Source organism: Lagopus muta, chromosome 2 (genome assembly GCF_023343835.1).
Source record: "Lagopus muta isolate bLagMut1 chromosome 2, bLagMut1 primary, whole genome shotgun sequence".
Lineage (NCBI taxonomy): Eukaryota > Metazoa > Chordata > Aves > Galliformes > Phasianidae > Lagopus > Lagopus muta.
The window spans coordinates 87,774,594-87,793,062 of NC_064434.1; the positions used below are offsets into that span (position 1 = coordinate 87,774,594).

Below are 18,469 nucleotides of genomic sequence, written 5' to 3' on the forward strand. Positions count from 1 at the left end.
GAGGAAAATCTCACTCTCTGTATTCACATGTGGGTGTTTTTCCCAGGGTTTTATGGAAGATTGACTGTTATGATATTGACATACAGGCCGATAGAAGCTTATCTATCTGTGTTCTTGTGCTGGCTCAGGCTGACTCATGCACTAGATATAGTTCCTGCTGGGACTAACATTTGATTTACCAGAGATCTATTTTGCAGTAATACATTAAAATTATGTTTTTATGCTTGTAATTCATTTATTTGAAATTTTGTAACTTAATAATCAAGCAGTTGAAACATTTGTTCCGATGCTTATAGAACTAGCGAACTAGCAATTTGTCTAGAAATGTATTTTTAAGTCTCTTTTGACCATGTGCTAATTTTGTTTCAGGTATCTGAGCATGAATTGTAGTCTGGCTGCAGCTATTAAAGATTAATTACGGGTCTGTTTTTTTGTGGCTTGCTTTTTTTTTCTTTTTCTTTTTTTGATGCTATAGTCACAAGACTGTTTTCTGTAACATCGTCATTTATGACATGAAGGCTGAGCACCTCCTGATATTTTCCTTAGTTTCCATGCACTGGCGAATGCTTATTACTTTGCACTCAGTCTTTTACAGATTCAAGCACTATATGAGGAAGCTTTCAGCTTGGGGACATGATAAACAAGATTTTACTTTTTATGCAGTAGTGTAATGAGGTAGTATTTTCCCAAGATATGAGGACCGGAGAAAGCTAAAGCTTTCTACTTCTTTCACAGTCTTTCTGCAGTCTCCCTTGCCGCATTCGCATTTCTAGTGATAATACACAATATAAATATAGAAAAAGGTGAACTAGTGTATGATAGTCTTGCTTTATTTGGATCATTAGGACAATACAGGAACTTTACAACAGGTGTTTACAGTTCTCAAATATGAGCAGCAGTGGTTGCAGTGAAAAGTATTGGGATTGCAAAACAGCAATCTTCATATGGAAATATCTGTTTATTAAGAGACTCAATCTAATCACCAGTTCAGATCTGACTAGATTCTTTCAGTGAAGTCTAATTAATTAACCAAAGCGTGAATGACTTCAGAATTTTTTTACGCTACTTGTTTTGTACTGATGTGCTTTACTTCATAGGGAATCCATTACAAAGTATTATCAGCCCCAGAAGCATGTTGTTTATTGTGTACACTGTCAACAAAAAGATATTCAAGGACTACATCTAAAAAGCAAAATTAAGACACCAAATATATAGAACTGTGTCCAGTTCTGGGTTTCCTGGTACAAAAAGGGCATGGATGTATTGGAATGAGTCCATCAAAGGATAACAAAAGCGGTGAAAGGGAACTGGAGCATGTTCTGTATAAAGAGTAACTGAGAGTGTAGGGTTCAGCCTGGAGAAGAGAAGTCTCAGGGGGGATTTTACCATGTGTATAGATACCAAATTGTAAGGTGGAAGAAACCAACTTGACACTGTTCTGCTCTAGCTAACTCTTCTTTGAATAGGGATGTTGGACTAGGTGACCTCCAGAAGTCCCTTTGAACTTTAACTATGATTCAGTCCTGCTTTTGTCATAAAATCTTACCCTAAGTTAAATGGCATTGGTGGGAGTTCATAGAACAATAGAATGGTTTGGTCTGGAGGGGACTTTTAGGATCATGTAGTTCCAACCACCCTGCTATAGGCAGGGACACCTCCCTCTAGACCAGGTTGCTCCTGTCCAGCCTGGCCTTGATTGCTTCCATGGATCCACAGCCTCAGTGGGCAACCTGTTCCAGTGTCTCACCACCCTCACAATAAAGAATTTCTTGCTAATATCTGGTCTAAATCTTCCCTCTTGCAGTTCTGCTAGATATGTTAAAAGCTTTGGGAACTAATCCATAAGGATTTAAGCTTGTGTTAAACATTGTTTATCATAACCACAATGTCTTTTTCTAACAATGCTTGAAAAATTGTAGGGGCTATTAACTTTATCTGCACCTTTTGTTTTGCCCCTCAGGAACGTTTCTTCTCGCCAAGAGTTCATCGTCGACTTCATGCTGTCCTAGCATCTGTTTGCACTTCAATGTTGATTTTATCAAATCTGATATTTCTTGGAGGAAATCACGTTGGAAAAATCTACTGGAACAGGATTTTTATGGAAGGCAAGTTTATTTTATGTGCTTTGTAGATAATAGAACTTTCCAAAAATTACCATGGGCAGACTGAGCCAGGTTCTTTCTCATTGCAAATTGGGAGAAACTTTTTTTTTCTGTTCCTGTTCAAAGCCATCAAAAATCTGCCTGATACAATCTAAATAATGATGCAGGCTGTGTGACTATAAAGTAACACTGGCTTTCTCCCATGAAGTACAGAAAGGAATTATCGTGCTTCTCTGTCAGTGAAATCACTGAAGATTGAATAGTAAATGTGTGATAGGTTAGCCAGGTGGGATTTTTGTTCTCTATATTTCACATTCATCAATAGGAGAAGATATACTAAAGCCAGCCCTTTTGATTTTGCAGATGGTTAGTGAATTATGTCTGCATTTTTACAGCATGACTGAGTGATTGACACTGATTTTGTAATGGATCTGTCAGGGTAGGGACCTTCCTAATGTAAGGATCTTGTGTGACAATATCAGTTTGTGATACTGTTGAATAAGCGTTATGTAGCTTTGTGCTGTGAACTCAATCACTGGATAAATCCAGCTTTATGTATTTATTTATTTTTTTATTTAGCCAGAGCTCATAAGCAAGGCCAGTTTTCATTTCTGAGGTTTTTATTGCTATTGGAGAGCTACTTTGTCAAACAAAGGTCTTGCAGAGGAATCCTGCTTCCCTGCTGAAGTAGTACTGGGAAGTTTCTGTGCCTAGAAGTTCTCTCCTATGAAGACCTCCATTCCTCCTTCATGCAGTCTTTTTTCCTTATGTTCCTTGTGGTGCTTTAGTGATCAGTGCTGGAGTCCTACTTAAGAATATCCATATGATGAGAGTAAGTTATGTAGATCAAATGAATTATTTGTCTTCTCTGCTTAAGAGAAAATTGTTGAAGCAGCACTGAGGTGGTCACACTTTTAGCATAAAAAGTAGTTGACTTTTCTTGTTAATGCTGGGCAGGATGAAGTTGAATATTTGTGTTTGTGCTTTGGTCTGAAAACATGAAAGATTTGTTCACTGTTTTCTTGACAAAAGCTTCGTTTTCTGTTAAATTCTGCTCCTTCTTCACAATTAGTTGACAAATGCTTTCTCAGTATGAAAACACAAGTTAAGAGAATAAGTTTAGAAGAAGAATTGAGCATCAAACCTTATAGATAAAAAAAAAAATCTAATGACATTTTCCTTTCATTTTTATAGCTTAAGGCAAACTATTTTCAAATAAAATTTTGGTATTACTGTTATTTTGGAAACTGCAGCATAGGAAGTTCTGCACAGATGTGCGCAAGAACTTCTTTACAGTGAGGGTGATGGAGCACTGGAACAGGCTGCCCAGGGAGGTGGTGGAGTCTCCTTCTCTGGAGATGTTCAAGACCTGCCTGGATGCCGACCTGTGCGACCTGCTGTAGGGAACCTGCTTTGGCAGGGGGGTTGGACTCGATGATCTCTGGAGGTCCCTTCCAACCCCTACAATTCTGTGATTCTGTGATTAGCAGTTACTGAATGCTGTTTTTTGAATCCAAGAAGGACAATGTTTTAACAGGTAAAACAGCATTAAGTCAGATCAATTATTGTTTTTCTAGAGTGGTGATGTTGTTTGGTTTTGTTTTTTCCAATTTTATATGTAGGTTTTTATTAAGAGATACCAGGTGTCTGAGGTAGGGAGCACAAATTAGTTTGATTATTTGCAATTTGTTTCATGTACTGGTTGAGGTTGGAAAGGACCTCTGGAGATCATCTGGTCCAACAAGCCTGTTCAAGCAGGGGCACCATGCTTGATGTGTTTCCATAATGTGTTAAATTAACTTCAACTTTAGAACTTAAGGGCTTTTGATTTGTGCAGCTCATGCTGTACTAGTACAAATAGTACGGTACTGGTACAAATGCAGTACTGTACTAAGTGGTAAGCTAGATTTATCTGTATCCTCAGATCACACGGATGACTGTGAGCGTATTTACTACTGGTTCTCACAAATCATGTACAGTAACTGAGAATCAGCTAAGATTTCATTGCATCTGCACTCCTGCTCCACTACAGTTTGCATACAATTGAATAAATGCTGTACGTTTCAGACCAGTCAAGTCCTCAAGGACTATTCAAAACTGTTGTCTTCAATTTAAAGTAAATTTAAATGTTGATTGATAGAAGACATAATACAAACCTACTCATGTGTCCTTCTGAGGTAAGGAGTAGAGCTCAGTATGAAAGAATAACTGCAGAAAGCTGTCCACCTGCATGCACATCAGCTGCACAAGAATAGTCATTTTCCTTCTTTTGTTTAAATCCCATGGAATTGTTTGTATACAAACTTGCATGCATAACAGTAGGTGGAAGATAGGAAGAGAACAGATGTGCATCACGCAGTTTATAAATAGAACTGGCATTTGTAGATCATTAGCAAAATTATTCAAGGTCCTGGATGCCCAACTTGAGCAATAAAATACATCTCAAAGCAAAAATCAGATTTCCAGTTTTAAGCGGAACTTCAGGTATTGTGCGTGGAATTCTCAGGTCTGTCAAGGAAGTGAATATTGGTATTTTAAAACCTCATGTGCCCAGTGTGTACCAGTCAGAAATTATGAGTTCTGTTGCATTACTGACAGTGATTTTTTATTATCTGCTTTCTTCTTATGGAAAATAAACTCATCTGGCTTCAAAATGAACTTCTCAGCATCATTACAAGCATTGCTGTCAGTTTCAGGAACAGGTGTCTGTGTTTGTTATCTATGTGTATTTGTTCTAAATTTTTTTTCTCCAACTGTTTGGACAGGCCTTACGGCTTCTAAAACTTACAGCTGAGGGACCTGTTTGGAAGGGCAGCATTGTAATGCTTTTGGTTAACAGAATGAATTATCTTAGCAAGCATGGCTGAAGGTAATAAACTGGGAGGAGACACAAGTATGTTGAGGGATACAAAAGGTATAAAATGCATAAAATGCTTCACGCTCCTTCCTTAGTTTAGGAGGAACAGAGTGCAGATCAATGAGGAAAACGCACAGTGCATTGGAGGTGTATTTTACTTTGATTAGCTGTCTAGACATTGGACAGCTGTTGTTAAACTCAACTATAAACCAGTCTTTAACCATCCAATTTACCTCACTATATTGCAAATAGTGCCTCTCCTGAGGGCACTTTAATCCCACATACATCTTGGCATGGGATGAGATGCACTGTCACTCTTCACTTCATTCAGAGTTGTTTTGTACAGACTAGTTATGATTAGATTGGATGTCTAACCTTTGAGAATGTGTCCTTCAGTAGGCAGCCAGCAAAGAGCAAATTTCACCCCCAGTTAGAAATGATTTACTGCAGGAGCCCAAAATGGCTGGCTAGGCAGAAGCTCTGCAGTGAAGGATATCTCTGACCGTTGTACCAGGCTGCAAACTTTGTGAAGCAACAATATCATGCCACTTCCAACAAAAATAGACCCTTATGCCAAGACATGCTGACAGCAGTATGAAATGCATAAAATAACCTCTTCTGCTTGACATTCTGATGTTTAAACTTAAAACATGTCCAGTTTTGGTTACTCCGGGTTAAAAAAAAAAAAGCATCAGACAATTAGGGAGAGCATAATGCAGCAAAATAGTGGGGAGTCTAGGAGCCATGAAACTGAAGTAAATGACATTGTTTTGTTCTGAGAGGACAGCACTGAGGAGAGATAGATGAAAACAGAAATTTCCGAAAAGAAAGTGTTAACAACCTAGTCACTATTCCCAGTGAGCTCAAGAGACTGAAAATGTCTGTGAAAGGTAGCAGGGAAGCTTTAGTTGAGATAGGAGGAACTTTCAAACTGTGAGGCACAGTAAATACCAGAACACATTATCGAGGCAAGCTGTTGGATTGCAGTCTTTGGAGGACAGTCTCCAGGTAGAGAAAAATCTGTCAAGCAATGGAGAATTTTCTCTGATTTGATTAGACAATTGATTTTGTCTTGGTGCAGGAGGAACCCCTGATTGGCCTCCAGACCTATTTCAAGCCCTATTTTCTGTAGGTAGTTTATCAGCAGATACAACTGATAGAAATCTGTGTGCAACACAGCAGGATTTTGGAGGCTTTTTATTTTTTTCCTTAGTAAATTAAGGACTTTGATAATGTATAAAAGGGCAGTTTCAGTAACATTCTGACTGTTTCCATTTGAAGTTGGAGTCAGGTGGTGGAAATATCTCTGTGAGCAAGATACAACTTAGTAGAAGTGATGGTGCAATTTTAAGCTACCAGCAAATACTGTCAGGAAAATTGGAAATATTTGCTCTTTTTAATATTTGCTCTGACCTTTCCTTCTAGCATTTAGGATGCAATGTGTAGTACCATATGTGAATGTTTTTGTTAGAAATATTTCTAAAACCATTTTAAACCAATTGTTTTATATAAAACTAAAGCTAATTTCCAAATGCTTAATTGAAAATGGAAAACCTTTATTTTGCCTCTAGTTTTCTCTTTCAACTTGCTTTAAGCAAAAATAGATCTTATGCTAACCAGGGTTATTTGGTTAGTTTATAGTGAGTAAAAAGATTTTCTTACCATTAAGGAGTGACTGGCCAGCTTTATGGACATCTTCACTTCTCTGCAACCCTACCTCATATTGTGTTCCATGAAACGTCTTAGCCATTGACTTGTGAGTGGGAATTTCCATGAATGTGACATAGGAGATTCAAAGGTTTGAGAGTGACAAAGAGTTTGGTGTAATGCATTTGTTGTAATATGCATAAACGTGGAATTTTTGTTTTGCTTTGGCAAAAACAGTAGGAGATCATTATCTTATGACATTAAACTCAAATTACATTGTTCATTAATTATATTATATCACTGAAGATTATTCTCTGAGCTTATTTGTTTCTTTTTAAATAGATCATGTAGTGAATGAGTTGTGAATTTCAAAGGGTATCAGGATGCTTCAAGACATGGCCCTGGAATGCTGTTGTCCTTAGAAGTTTTGCCCTTGGTTTTGAAGACAGTAAAAAGATTTCTATTAAAAAGAATCATTTCTGCATTAGTGGTTGAGATCCTTTTTATACTCAACAACTTAATCATTTAAAAGCTTTAAGTTACTGTAACTCCATTGCTGTATGAGAGAGATATCAGTAAAAAAACAAACAAAAACATAAGATATTCCTGTGTCAATGTTTGTTTGCTGTGATCTGGTTCATGCAAGATTGTATCTCCCCAAAGCTAACTAATGTTGCGGATCACATGCCTCATCTGCTGCAATAATGAGTGTAGGGAAAATATTTTATGATGACCAGCAGTTCACACACATCTCCCTCTTAAGAATCTGATCACTGCTAGTTAGTTTAGTTAATAGATTTAACACGTTTTAAGGGCTAAAAAACGCTAACAAAGTGGAATAAATAAATTAGAAAGTGTCATTAAATAGAAAGCTTCAGTTGGACATTGTAACTCTGTATTCTGTGCACCTCTTGTAAGAGCTTCATTCAAGTTTATTTGCAACTGGAAGAAAGTGGGAGAGTCTACTGCAATGACTGGCTGTTCAGAGTTGGTGTTCATGTTTTCAGGTGGCCTTTGTTTGGGTTTGGAATCTTGTGCTGTAGGGGAGCTGCCATATGGTATTCCAGCATTCCAGATTCTCCAGATTTTCACTTTCACTCCTAAGTCCCACTTTCAGCAGTTATGCAGAAATTTAAGGTCATTTTTTCCCCCAAAAATACATTTTTTGAATGCTATATTGATGGATTGCATAATTTAGAGAAATATTGCAGAGTGGCGAGAATAGTACTAAAGATGTCACATTTTTCCAAATGATTCATTCCTCTTCATGCACAAAGGAAACTTGTTTTTGTAATCATTTATGTGACCTTGCTTAGTGGGTGCAGTTCACTGGGAAGTGAGCTGGCAAGATGCCGAGAAAACCAGATTTTTTTGGCCTGCAGCAATGCAGAGACAGTTCACCCCCTTTCACCTCCCAGAGGCTAAGAGTTGTATAAAAGCAAACTTTCACCTTTGTTCGGCTTGGCTTCTTTTTAGAATTGAAAGCATAAAAGTATGTTCTTCTGCTACTTTCTGTTGTATTGGTTTGGGCTGCCATTCTGTGTGCAAACTATTGGAGCATCGCCAAGTTTAAATACAACAGTTGCTGTTGATTATCGATAGTTTGCAATTGGTCTTTGAGCTCTTAGGACCTGATCCTGAAGTCACATCAATACTGAAATACCCTTCTATCTGTAGAGTCTCAGAACCTGTGCAGATGAGTCTGCCTGGGTCAATATGATTGCAGGATCAGAATCAGTCCCAAAGAAACTAGATATCATATACCATGTTAAAACCTTTATTTTACATACAGCAAGTGCAAGTACAAAAAATGCAAAAGAATCTACAGTGTGATTGTGTGTACAGAGTTCATTGTTATGTGTTATGGTGTATATGTACATATGACATACAGAACTAAATTAATTTCAGTGCTGTAAAAATTGGAGTTGTTGGTAGATTGCATTGCCTTCCTGGCAATCTGTAGCTTTTCACAAGAAGAGAACATGTTTGTTACTTAATGAGTCTGATGAGCTTTGTTGATAGTGGTAAAACCCCCAGATTTTCAACGACTTGAGCAGGTTTTGTACAGCCTTTTTCTTTCCATTCTAATGATGCCTGTAAAGACATAGAATGGTAGGATGAGCAGTTGTTGGTGTAGTTGGGTTAGTCAAACCCATTTCACAGATAAACTATGCTGGTAGCAATGTGCTTGGTGTGGAAGCTGGAATGAGTGATACAGCCAAGCTAGTGTGGAAGATCAGCAGGTGCTGTTTTTGCAGACTCTCATGGACTGAAGCACTCCGAATGTGTGGAATCCTCCAGTATTAAACATAGCATAAGCATAAAAAATAAAACTGTGGTTTTTTTTGTCTCAAAAATCTCAAAATTTCTGTGGTCTTGTGACTGTTCTTTAGTAAGCAGCTTGTAATTTCTGCAGCAGAGCTCAGAAATGGAGTAGGAGGGTGGGAATGGTTTTAAAATGTATAGAACATAAAAAAAATAATATCTTGTAACACCTCTAAAATGCCTTTCTCAAGTGGGGCCTTATCAGATACTATGACAAACACGTCAGAAGGCCATGTAGGAATACCTTTGAAACCTCTTTTTCTTGAAACTGTTCTTTGGGAGCCTTTTACTAAGCCGAAAGTGGTGCTTCTTTCCCCGTGTGAGTTATGGATTGACCAGCAGGGACAAGAGCTGGGTGCTGCCAGCAGACTTGTTGCCTCTGAGGCAACACTGCAAGTGAGAAATGTGACTGTAGTTGTGCTAAATCATTTGTGCTGGGCTTTATCAGCAAGAGTAATTTGTGAGGACCATTAGTTTCCTTTTCCATCCTACATCCTGTTCATTTGCAGTGTTGAGGGGTGAGATCTAATTTTGGCCGTATCTGTTTCTCTTCCTTACTATTATGCTTGCTAGCTTTTGCATTGCAAACTATCCCAGCTAAGAACCTTAGGAGAGCAGAGGTTTCTCTTCTTATTGGCTTCTCATTTCTCCATGTGAGTGCACAGCAGACGTATTACGGTGTCTCGTGGTGCTGGAGAGTTGCATAAAATACTGGGCTTGCCACTTTATGCAAGCTGGATCACCATGCTTATTGAGAAATTTGTACATAAATGGGCTAGTAGTTTTGGTAACATGTATTTAACAGATCAGTAATAGCAATAATTTCAGCTAGGATTTGCAACCATCAAAAAATTTCTCTGAAACATGATGCAATCTTTTTCTTTCCCTTATTCAGAAATTTCAGAAGCCTGGATAGCTGCTACTCCTTTCCCATCATTGAATCCTGTTTCTTCCTTCAGTCAGCGCCTTTCATCTGTCTTCAGATTTTAACTTGTTCTGACTCTTTCACTTTTTTCAAATGGTCATTAAGAGAACAGTTCCCAAATACAGAAAGTAACCATCTAACAGCAGGAACTGAAACACCAGCTGTATTTAGCTTTGCAATCATTGAGACTTTCACAACAACTTTCTAAGTTGTTTATTTTCTGAAAAGTGATTTTAAGAACAGCATTGTGGGGTTCCACAATTATTGCCACTTAGAGCCTGCTAGACCAAATTTTTCTCAACTTATAGGAAAAAAGGAGACTTCCTTTTTTTTTCAAATGCCAACCCTGTATATCAGCTTGAGAGCAGAAAATCATGCTGTGTTCATTCTGGCTCTTGCATCTCTAGCAACAAAGTCAGAGGTGCTCTTAATAATAATGTTGTGAAGGTGCATGGGCCATAGGGAAGGCTGAAGTCCTCTAAAAGATGTGTGGCCTTTGCAACAGAGATGAAAAGTAACAGGAATGAACAAAGCATGAGCTAAGGTTCTCAAAATTTAACGATCCTAGAAATGCTGCATTTTTTCTGTTTGTGTTGTAACAGTTGTAACAGAGTGTAGCTGAGATACTAGACCGAATAATTGCAAAAATTCAGATGCAAAGTCAGAGACCATCATATGCTCTCCCAGTTATTGTTACAAATCACATCTTATGTTTGCTGTTCATTCTGTAGTGAAATAATGGTGAAGTTCAGAGCAGCTAAATTCTTCAGGAACATTTCTTCCTATAAAGTAATGGACTTTTAGGGTTGTTTTTCTTTAATAAGCTGTCTTCCACTTTATCCTTCCCTTTTCTTACTTACTATCTGCAAAATTCCTAGTATAGAGAGAACACATAGTGAAACCCAGTTGTGATGTGTGAGATTGAGGAAGTCTTCCTACGTGTTGAATTTGCATGACTGTTGAGTGTTTCAGCCCTCTATGATTTAACAAGACCTGACATTTTATTTCTGACATTTGTTGAGACACCTGTCTTTGTCCACAAATCTCTGTCAAGCTGCCAGACCTGTGTATTCCTGCCTGTTTTGCTCGTTAGCATTAAATAATGTAAATCACTCGCAACAACAGAGTACCATAGCAGTATTTAAGCATCTTAAACAGAAATCTCTAATGTTAAGAAATGATTTAGTTATTCTGATTTTTAAAGTACTGCAGCTTACATGTGAAGAATAGTAAATAACATGGTAAGTTTTATATTGTTAACATCCTTACTTCTAACCATTTTAAAACACTGGACTATTGATTTTTCATTACTTTTGCTGTCTTTCACGTGTTTTATATTATATCCTGTTGCTAAATCTTCTATCAAATACAATAATCCTTGTACAGATTCTAACGTAGGCTTTGAAGGAATCCCTGAGAAAAGTCTGTTGTGTTTTGCAATACAAATTATCCATAAAAATTCTTCCCACTGTGGGAGTTTTATACCTGAATAAAGATTCATCTTAAATCTGGATGGACAAAAGCTCAAATGGAGATACTTGTCTGGAGTACTGTTGTGGGAAAAGATTGTTTGTCTCTTCAAAAATTTTAGTAAGGAGTTACCAAAGTACTTGCTTTCCTTAGATAGAAACATATCTTCTTTATTAGTTCTTAACATTGACTGAAAAGTGTGTTTATTCCATCACCTGTGGGTTAATGTGCATCATATGGTAAAAAATAACTTGTAAATAATTGAAAATGATTTAAACTTGAATATTGGGACTGTAATTCTTTGCCAGCTCTTCAGTCTGTTAACATTTATATCAAAGACATGTTCCATTTAACAAGTAAACTGCATGTAATTGATTGGGTAGCAGCATATAGAATCATAACATTCTTGATTTGCTATTACCTGTTATTTAAAATGCTTAAGATAGTGATCTTCTAGCATGTCTCTTGCATGCAGCTGAGAATGTTGTTCATACTCCTGCATTGCTGTATATGAAAACTGTCTCAGTTTTATTTTCAGTCTAGCAACTCAGAAATTAAAGCTTGCATGTAGAACAGTATAATCTTCAAGACACTGTGGCACCATTCATTACAGACAAAGTCCATCATATGAGTGTATTATTTCTTGCTCCAGTATCAGGACAGGAGAAAACTTCTTCATTCCTGCCCAGATAGCGTGTTTACATGTTTAAGAACAATCAACCAGTAGACTGATTGGAAATGTGGAAAATGAAATGACTGAATAGCTCTAGAGAATTGCTAATGGCATGTACAGTCTTTCACTTTAACTTAAGTTCAATCTTTTTCCAGGTCGCTGGCAACTGAGAGTTTATGCCACCTGATAGTTCTTTTCTTGCCTTCAGTATTCAAACTCAGATGGGTTTGGATAAAGCTGCTGTTGTTCAGCAGGAACTCAGCAGTATGGAGATGAGTCTGTAGACCTTTCTTCCGGTAATGGAACAAGTTTGGAGATGTCCTCTTGTCAGTAGGTTGTCCATAGAAGATCACACCTATGCTATGAAAAAAAAGTCAGGGATACAGTTTTTGTCTCTCCCCAACAGTGCTAAGAGCAGTTAGTCGCATGATGGTTCCTGCAGCATAAGCAGTTCCACCCAGCTGATATCCTTATCCTTAGCAAAGACCTCCGGACAGAGATTCTATGTTGCCACATAGAAATACAACAAGGTTGCCTGATACAAGTATCCATGATTCATGTGCGACTGTGAGTTATCATGCAGAGGCACAAGGAGGATCGTTGAGACCCTACAGGGAAATCCATCAGTAGAGCTCTGAACAGTGGTTTTCCCAAGAGTCTTGTAACTTGTTATTGGACATGTAATTCAACTAGAGTGGACTGCTATATTTAGTACCTCTTTGGAGATGGAAATCTGCTTGGCAAAACAACTTGAAGTGCTCACTGAGGTTTGTAAGCAGTATTATGTCCATTGTGATTCAGCTCTTACCGTGTGATTTGGCAAATGTAGCATAGAGAATTGAGGGCCCAGATACATGGAGAAATCAGGAATCTTAAGTTCTACTAAATAGACATAAGGGATATTCCTTCCATGAAGACATAATGGCTGTAACTTGAGCTATATAATGAATATCTTATTGCAGAGCAGCCATGTGGCAATGGATAACCTCACCACTAAAAGATTTTCGTGCTAGACTTTGATGATGATCTTACTTCATTTTTCTTGGATGGACATTTGGGAGAAACAGAGAAGTCAATCCCTGTTAGATAGCACTAATGCAGATATTACAAGCTGTGGAAAAAGGCCCAACCTCAACCTGCCAACAAGGTGTAAGTATTCTTTCATCATTGTGGCAGACTTTTGTGTAAGCTGCATTTTACTGCGTTGGTCAGTCCTGGCACACTCAAAGGTTTGTCTGCTGAACTATCATGTCTTAGCTATCACCCAGATGCCCATAGAAAACAAGCACAAGAAATGTGCTGGATCTGAAGAGTGCAGAACAGAAGTTTTTGTCAGAGTGAGCACCAGGACACACCTTAGTTTGAATGATGCTAAGTAGGAGAGGCCATGGCAAGGTTGTGTAAGCATGGTCCTCTTGCTTCTTTTTTAGTAGAACTCGAGAAGCTCTTGCCAGAGATGAAAGCTACTTGGGCCTCATTGAGTCTCATTGGTGTATGTATCACTGACCACAGAGGACTTCCTAATGCATAGGGCAGTACATAAATTGCTTGATAGTCTTGCATAATTGCATAGGGCAGTGTGTAATGTTTCACCTCTCCTTCCAACAGTGGGATTTAATTTCTCCTCTGAAACTGAGGAAGCAGTCATTATTTCTTTATCTTACTAATATGTTTGGTCTCTGTGCTCTTCTGATATTGACGTTTTCTGGCTTAACTATAATGAAGACATGAGAACAACAAAAGACGAAAGTAATTAATTTGCTTTTGACTGCTGCTTTGAAGGAATGAAGTTGTATTCTCAGCTTTCCAAGTTCAGCTCCTTCTTGAGCTCCAGCAGAGATGAAAGAAAAGCAAAGACTACAAGAGAGGACAAAAAAAAAAAAAAAAAGGGAACAAGGCAGATCTAGCAAAGGAGAAAGTCCAGCAGCTAAGTATTTCTTAACAATGCATTTAAAACGAATCTTAATGAGAGATCTGCCTTGAACCCTTCTTTGCCTTTGGAGATTCCCTGTATTATTTTTCCTAATGTCTCCCTTTGCTTGCAGAAAAACTGTTGTCCAGTTTCTTCACTGGATTGGTGTATAGAGCAGACAGTCCTGCTGCAATGTAAAGCAGAGAATATAAGCAATATGTTGTGCAGTGTAAGATTCCAGTGGGATCAGCTACTCATCACAAGAGTACATTCCCATGAATGAATAAGTTATACCTATTTAAAAATGTAATATGGACCAACACTTTTAATCTGTAAAGCAGAGTGCAGATTCAAATCTCATGGGTGACTGCTTTAGCCTGCATGACTGGCACTGATACAGCTGCCAAGGGCAGCTTGAGCAAGGTAGATGACCTCAGCACTGTAACAACAGTAGCACACCTGGTATGAACAGCAGGATATTTTTTTCCCCATCTTTTAGGTTTTTTTTCTAAATGCTCTGTAAAGGGTTAGGTAGGACTCAGCTTCTGTAACAGTGGGAGCAGAGACTCTGGTGAAGATCTAAACCTGTGAAGTTACTGTCAGCTACCATCTGGGATACTAATATATTTAAGGACATACTGTTCTGACATAATCTGAGCTCTTGTTCATCCTCTCTCCTCCAAGCTTTAAGATTTTTATAAATATTCTTATTCTTCTCTTTTTTTTTTCCCCTGTTCATCAATATGTTCAGTCATCATTGCGGTTTGTGCTGACTTTGCTGGTAGCTGTCTCTTGATAGTTAGCAGCCACCTGGAAAGGACACATCCTGAGGCTGCAGGACTGTGGGGCCTGTATTAAGGAAATGCATCTTAGCAGTTCATAATTGAATCCTTTTCAATATGTATGACAGCATGAATTCCAGTTAACAAATCCAATGGATATCCAAGAGGACTTTGTTCGATAGACCACTTTCTTGTGGCAAAAGATTTATTTTGTGTTGATATTGCATTTCGTATACACTATCATGCGTATTTTGTTGTATTTACTCAGAGGCATAAATGTGGCTTGCCTGCAAACTGCCTGCATGCTGGTTTATATTTGTAGTGTGAACTGGATCTTTTCTGATCGTTGTTAATGTCACCTAGAGAAAATTGTCCAGCCTGCAAAGGTTGTTTTGACAGTGAAAGCTCTCTATTGGAAACAGATGGTGTGTTTTCACATCAAAAGGTGATTCTCACAAAAGATCTTGGGAGAACCAGAGAGCTCTTTTGACCCTCAAATGGTGATGGCAACTTTGACATTAGCAGTAGAGGTTAGAGCAGCTTCAAAGCTTTTCTGCTGTAAAGTAAATAAACAGTAAGCCAACAACAGGATGAGCAGGCTCCAGGAAAGCGTAAATGAGTTTGTCTTCGTCAATACTTATATTTACTGAAATATTCTAAGATGTTTTTAGGCTTTGTATTCAGCAGACAGCACTCTTGCAAGGCATGAAAGCAGATCCATTGCCTTTAATTTGTTCTTTTTGCTCATACTTTAATCCTTTCAAATCCCTGTTCCTAGTCTTTTATAGGGAATAATTAAATGTTTCACTATTTTAGTGATTAATTTTGCTTTTGTTAATTCTCTGTGAGATCATTCCTTTTGACAGTATTGAGTGTTACTTGTCGTCATTAAAAGACAGAATGCACTCTGGGCTAGAGGAAGTGTGATGGGCGGCCTGTCAATCTTGGCTGACTGGTTTGGGGTTTTTGTTTTTGTTTTTTCTTCCTCTATTCCCAAGATAACTCTGGATGTATCTTGCAGCATATAGGAGAGTGAGAATAGTTTGAGGGCACTGAAGAGCAGACAACTGCCTGAGGAAACTGAGTAGCATACAAATGATTAATGAGGTGATATATTTGGCACTACTAGCATTATTTTTTGGATAATGTATTCAGGAGGAAGTAAATCAGTAATGGGATTTAAGAAGCACAAAAGGAGATTTCAGTATGATAAATTACATTCACAAAGGTGTTACCAAATGTCAATTGATACTACAGGAGCAAGGAGGATTTTTGTGTGAACTGCAAACAGCATGCTCACAATTTTAACTCTGCTGAGCACTGGATTGGCAAAGTATCTGTTGGAGATAACATCATGCTTTGCATTAGTTTCATCATCTGTTTCAGACTGCAAACAGCATTAATCCTCAAGACCTCAACTTGCTGATTTTCATAGAAAGGAAATGTTCTTTCCTCTTTGCATTCCATCTCAGGATAATTCTTTCTCTTTTCAAAATATTTTGCTTTTCTACTGGTATGCCTCGTGTCCTTCAACTTATTAAAAGACTTTTTGGAAGCCCATACATGTGATGCATGCAAATCTTTCCATCAGTCTTTTTTGCTTCCTCCCTGTCTCTTACCATTCTTACTGCATAGTTTCCAGTATGCTCACGTGTTGAAGTTAGGCAGCCTAGCTATGCTGCAGAAATGCACTATTTATATTTCAATAAAACTTCAGTGATAGAGTCTGCCTCCAGTTACACGGGGGCAATTACAAGTAAATTGATTGCAATATCTGCCCATGCAGAATTTGAATACAAGTATCTTCCAGTTGACTGAAGCATAAGGCATCGTTTTACCTTAAGCTCATTTCAGGTAATAAGGAAAAACAGGCTTAATTTATGAGTGTAGTCAGAAATTTGATTTTGAAGAAGCTTTCATTGAAGTCCCTTAGCTATCCTAAAGAGAGACTGAGTGTTTCAGTTTACCCTGAACAGATTAGAAACAGGTTTGTTTGTGCCACTGTTGGCACTGGTTCTACTAACCTAGAGTAGGAATGCTCACATGGTCATTACTCGATTTCCTTAATTAAACTGAGCAGAAAAAACACCTTTTCATTAAATCAGCATTAAGCTACATTTTTGCTTTCACAAATGCAGAGTGTTAAAGACATTGACTATTTGCATTGATGTAACTGCAGTCCAAATAGATATGTATCTTTAAATACCTTAAGCCTTACAGTGAAACAGGTCTGCCATTTTTTTCCTTTTCATAACCAAGAGCTGAGGAAAATTCTCTATTCTTTCCCTGTGAGTAAAAAGAACTCAAAAGGTAATTTTCACACATTCGTACACAGCAGCTTTTAAAGGTTGAGCAAGTGTCTGAGATCACCTGTTTGCTCAAGTCAGGTGGAAGTTTGCCTTAGATGTCATCTGACAAATGTCCCAGTGCTCAAATATTCAAATGGAGAAAAGGGATGTTAAAACACTAAGTGTTTGGTTGGGGTTTTTTTTGCAAGATGCTGGGAGGAAGCCTCCTTAGAAATAACTTTCCTTAAATTTGGTGTGCTGGCATTGGTGTTTGCATTTCTTCATTTTCATATTTGGTTTCTTTCAGTAGGTTTAACCTCCTGTCTTATCAATGTGCACCAGATTTCATAATTAGTAGAGGCTGATGGCAGAATTAGCTGTGATTCTCGCTGCTTCCACATAACTTATTTGAAATGTTCTGGGCATACTCCAGGATTTCATCTTTCCCCTTTATGACAGTAATTAGCTCTTTGGGTTTATCTCTTAACTTGACTTGCTAGCAATTTCTGTTTCTTAAAATAATCGTTTTGTTTCTGTGTTTTTAATTTCAGCAGTTCTTACAGCTTGGCTGGGTAGAAAAGCAATGCCAAAATTCTAAAATAAGGAGTACTGAATTTAAAGTGCCAGAGTTACTACAAAATATAATACTCATGTTCAGTGCTACTGAGCAGACAGCCTCACTGTTCTTTATTATATTTCAAGTGGAGCACAGACATTGTTTGCTCTCCAGATCATAAATATAACCTGCTGGCTGGCAATTGAGCACTGCTCTTTTGTGGGGTATTTTTGGAGGTTTTGTTTGTTTGTTTTGTTTTGTTTTGTTCTTCATTCTATTTTTAATGCCATGACATTTTTACATTTTCTTCCTTTAAAAGGGGGGTAAAAGCAATTTGCTGGAGAGATGGTAAGAAGCAAAATTTAGGTTAGATGTTAGGAGGAAATTCTTTATTCAGAGGGCAGTGGGGCAGTGGCACAGCAGCCCAGAGAAGCTGTGGTGCCCCATCCCTGCAGGCACTCAAGGCCAGGTTGGATGGGGCCCTGGGAGGCTGAACTGCTGGGGGCAGTGACTGGGTGGGCTTCAAAGTCTCTTCCAACCGAAACCATCCTGCGATTCTATGATTCTCTTCAGAATATGAGTCTGAAATTTTCTAATCAAAATTATTTCAAAAGACTTTGGGTTTTATTAATAGTTTCTGATTTACTGTGAAGATAGATATGTGGACATCTGCTGAACCTTTAGGCACTGAAACTGCTCCCCGCTGTGATCTGAACTTCTGGTACTCCTTGCTTGTAGTGCAGACAGAAACTTGTGAGGGGATGGGTAAATGCTTATTGGTCATCTTACTGTATGTGTATAAAACGAATAGCCGTAAACAGAAGTGCATTTGTGGAAGTCGTCCTCTGAGGCTGTGCTTTCACTGTCTTCAGCTTTGTAAAAATAAATTTAAAAAAAACCAAAAAACCAAAAACAGGAAAATCATAGCAAAA

At 38.0% G+C, this 18,469-nt stretch overlaps 1 protein-coding gene across 1 annotated transcript in view; it reads left to right on the forward strand.

Moving 5' to 3' along the window:
- Positions 1-18,469, forward strand: part of HHAT (hedgehog acyltransferase) — a 147,004-nt gene that overhangs the window by 90,307 nt on the left and 38,228 nt on the right. The window contains exon 11 of the mRNA XM_048936251.1: positions 1,961-2,105. Coding sequence (XP_048792208.1) covers positions 1,961-2,105 — 145 coding nt within the window. The remainder of the gene's footprint in view (positions 1-1,960; positions 2,106-18,469) is intronic.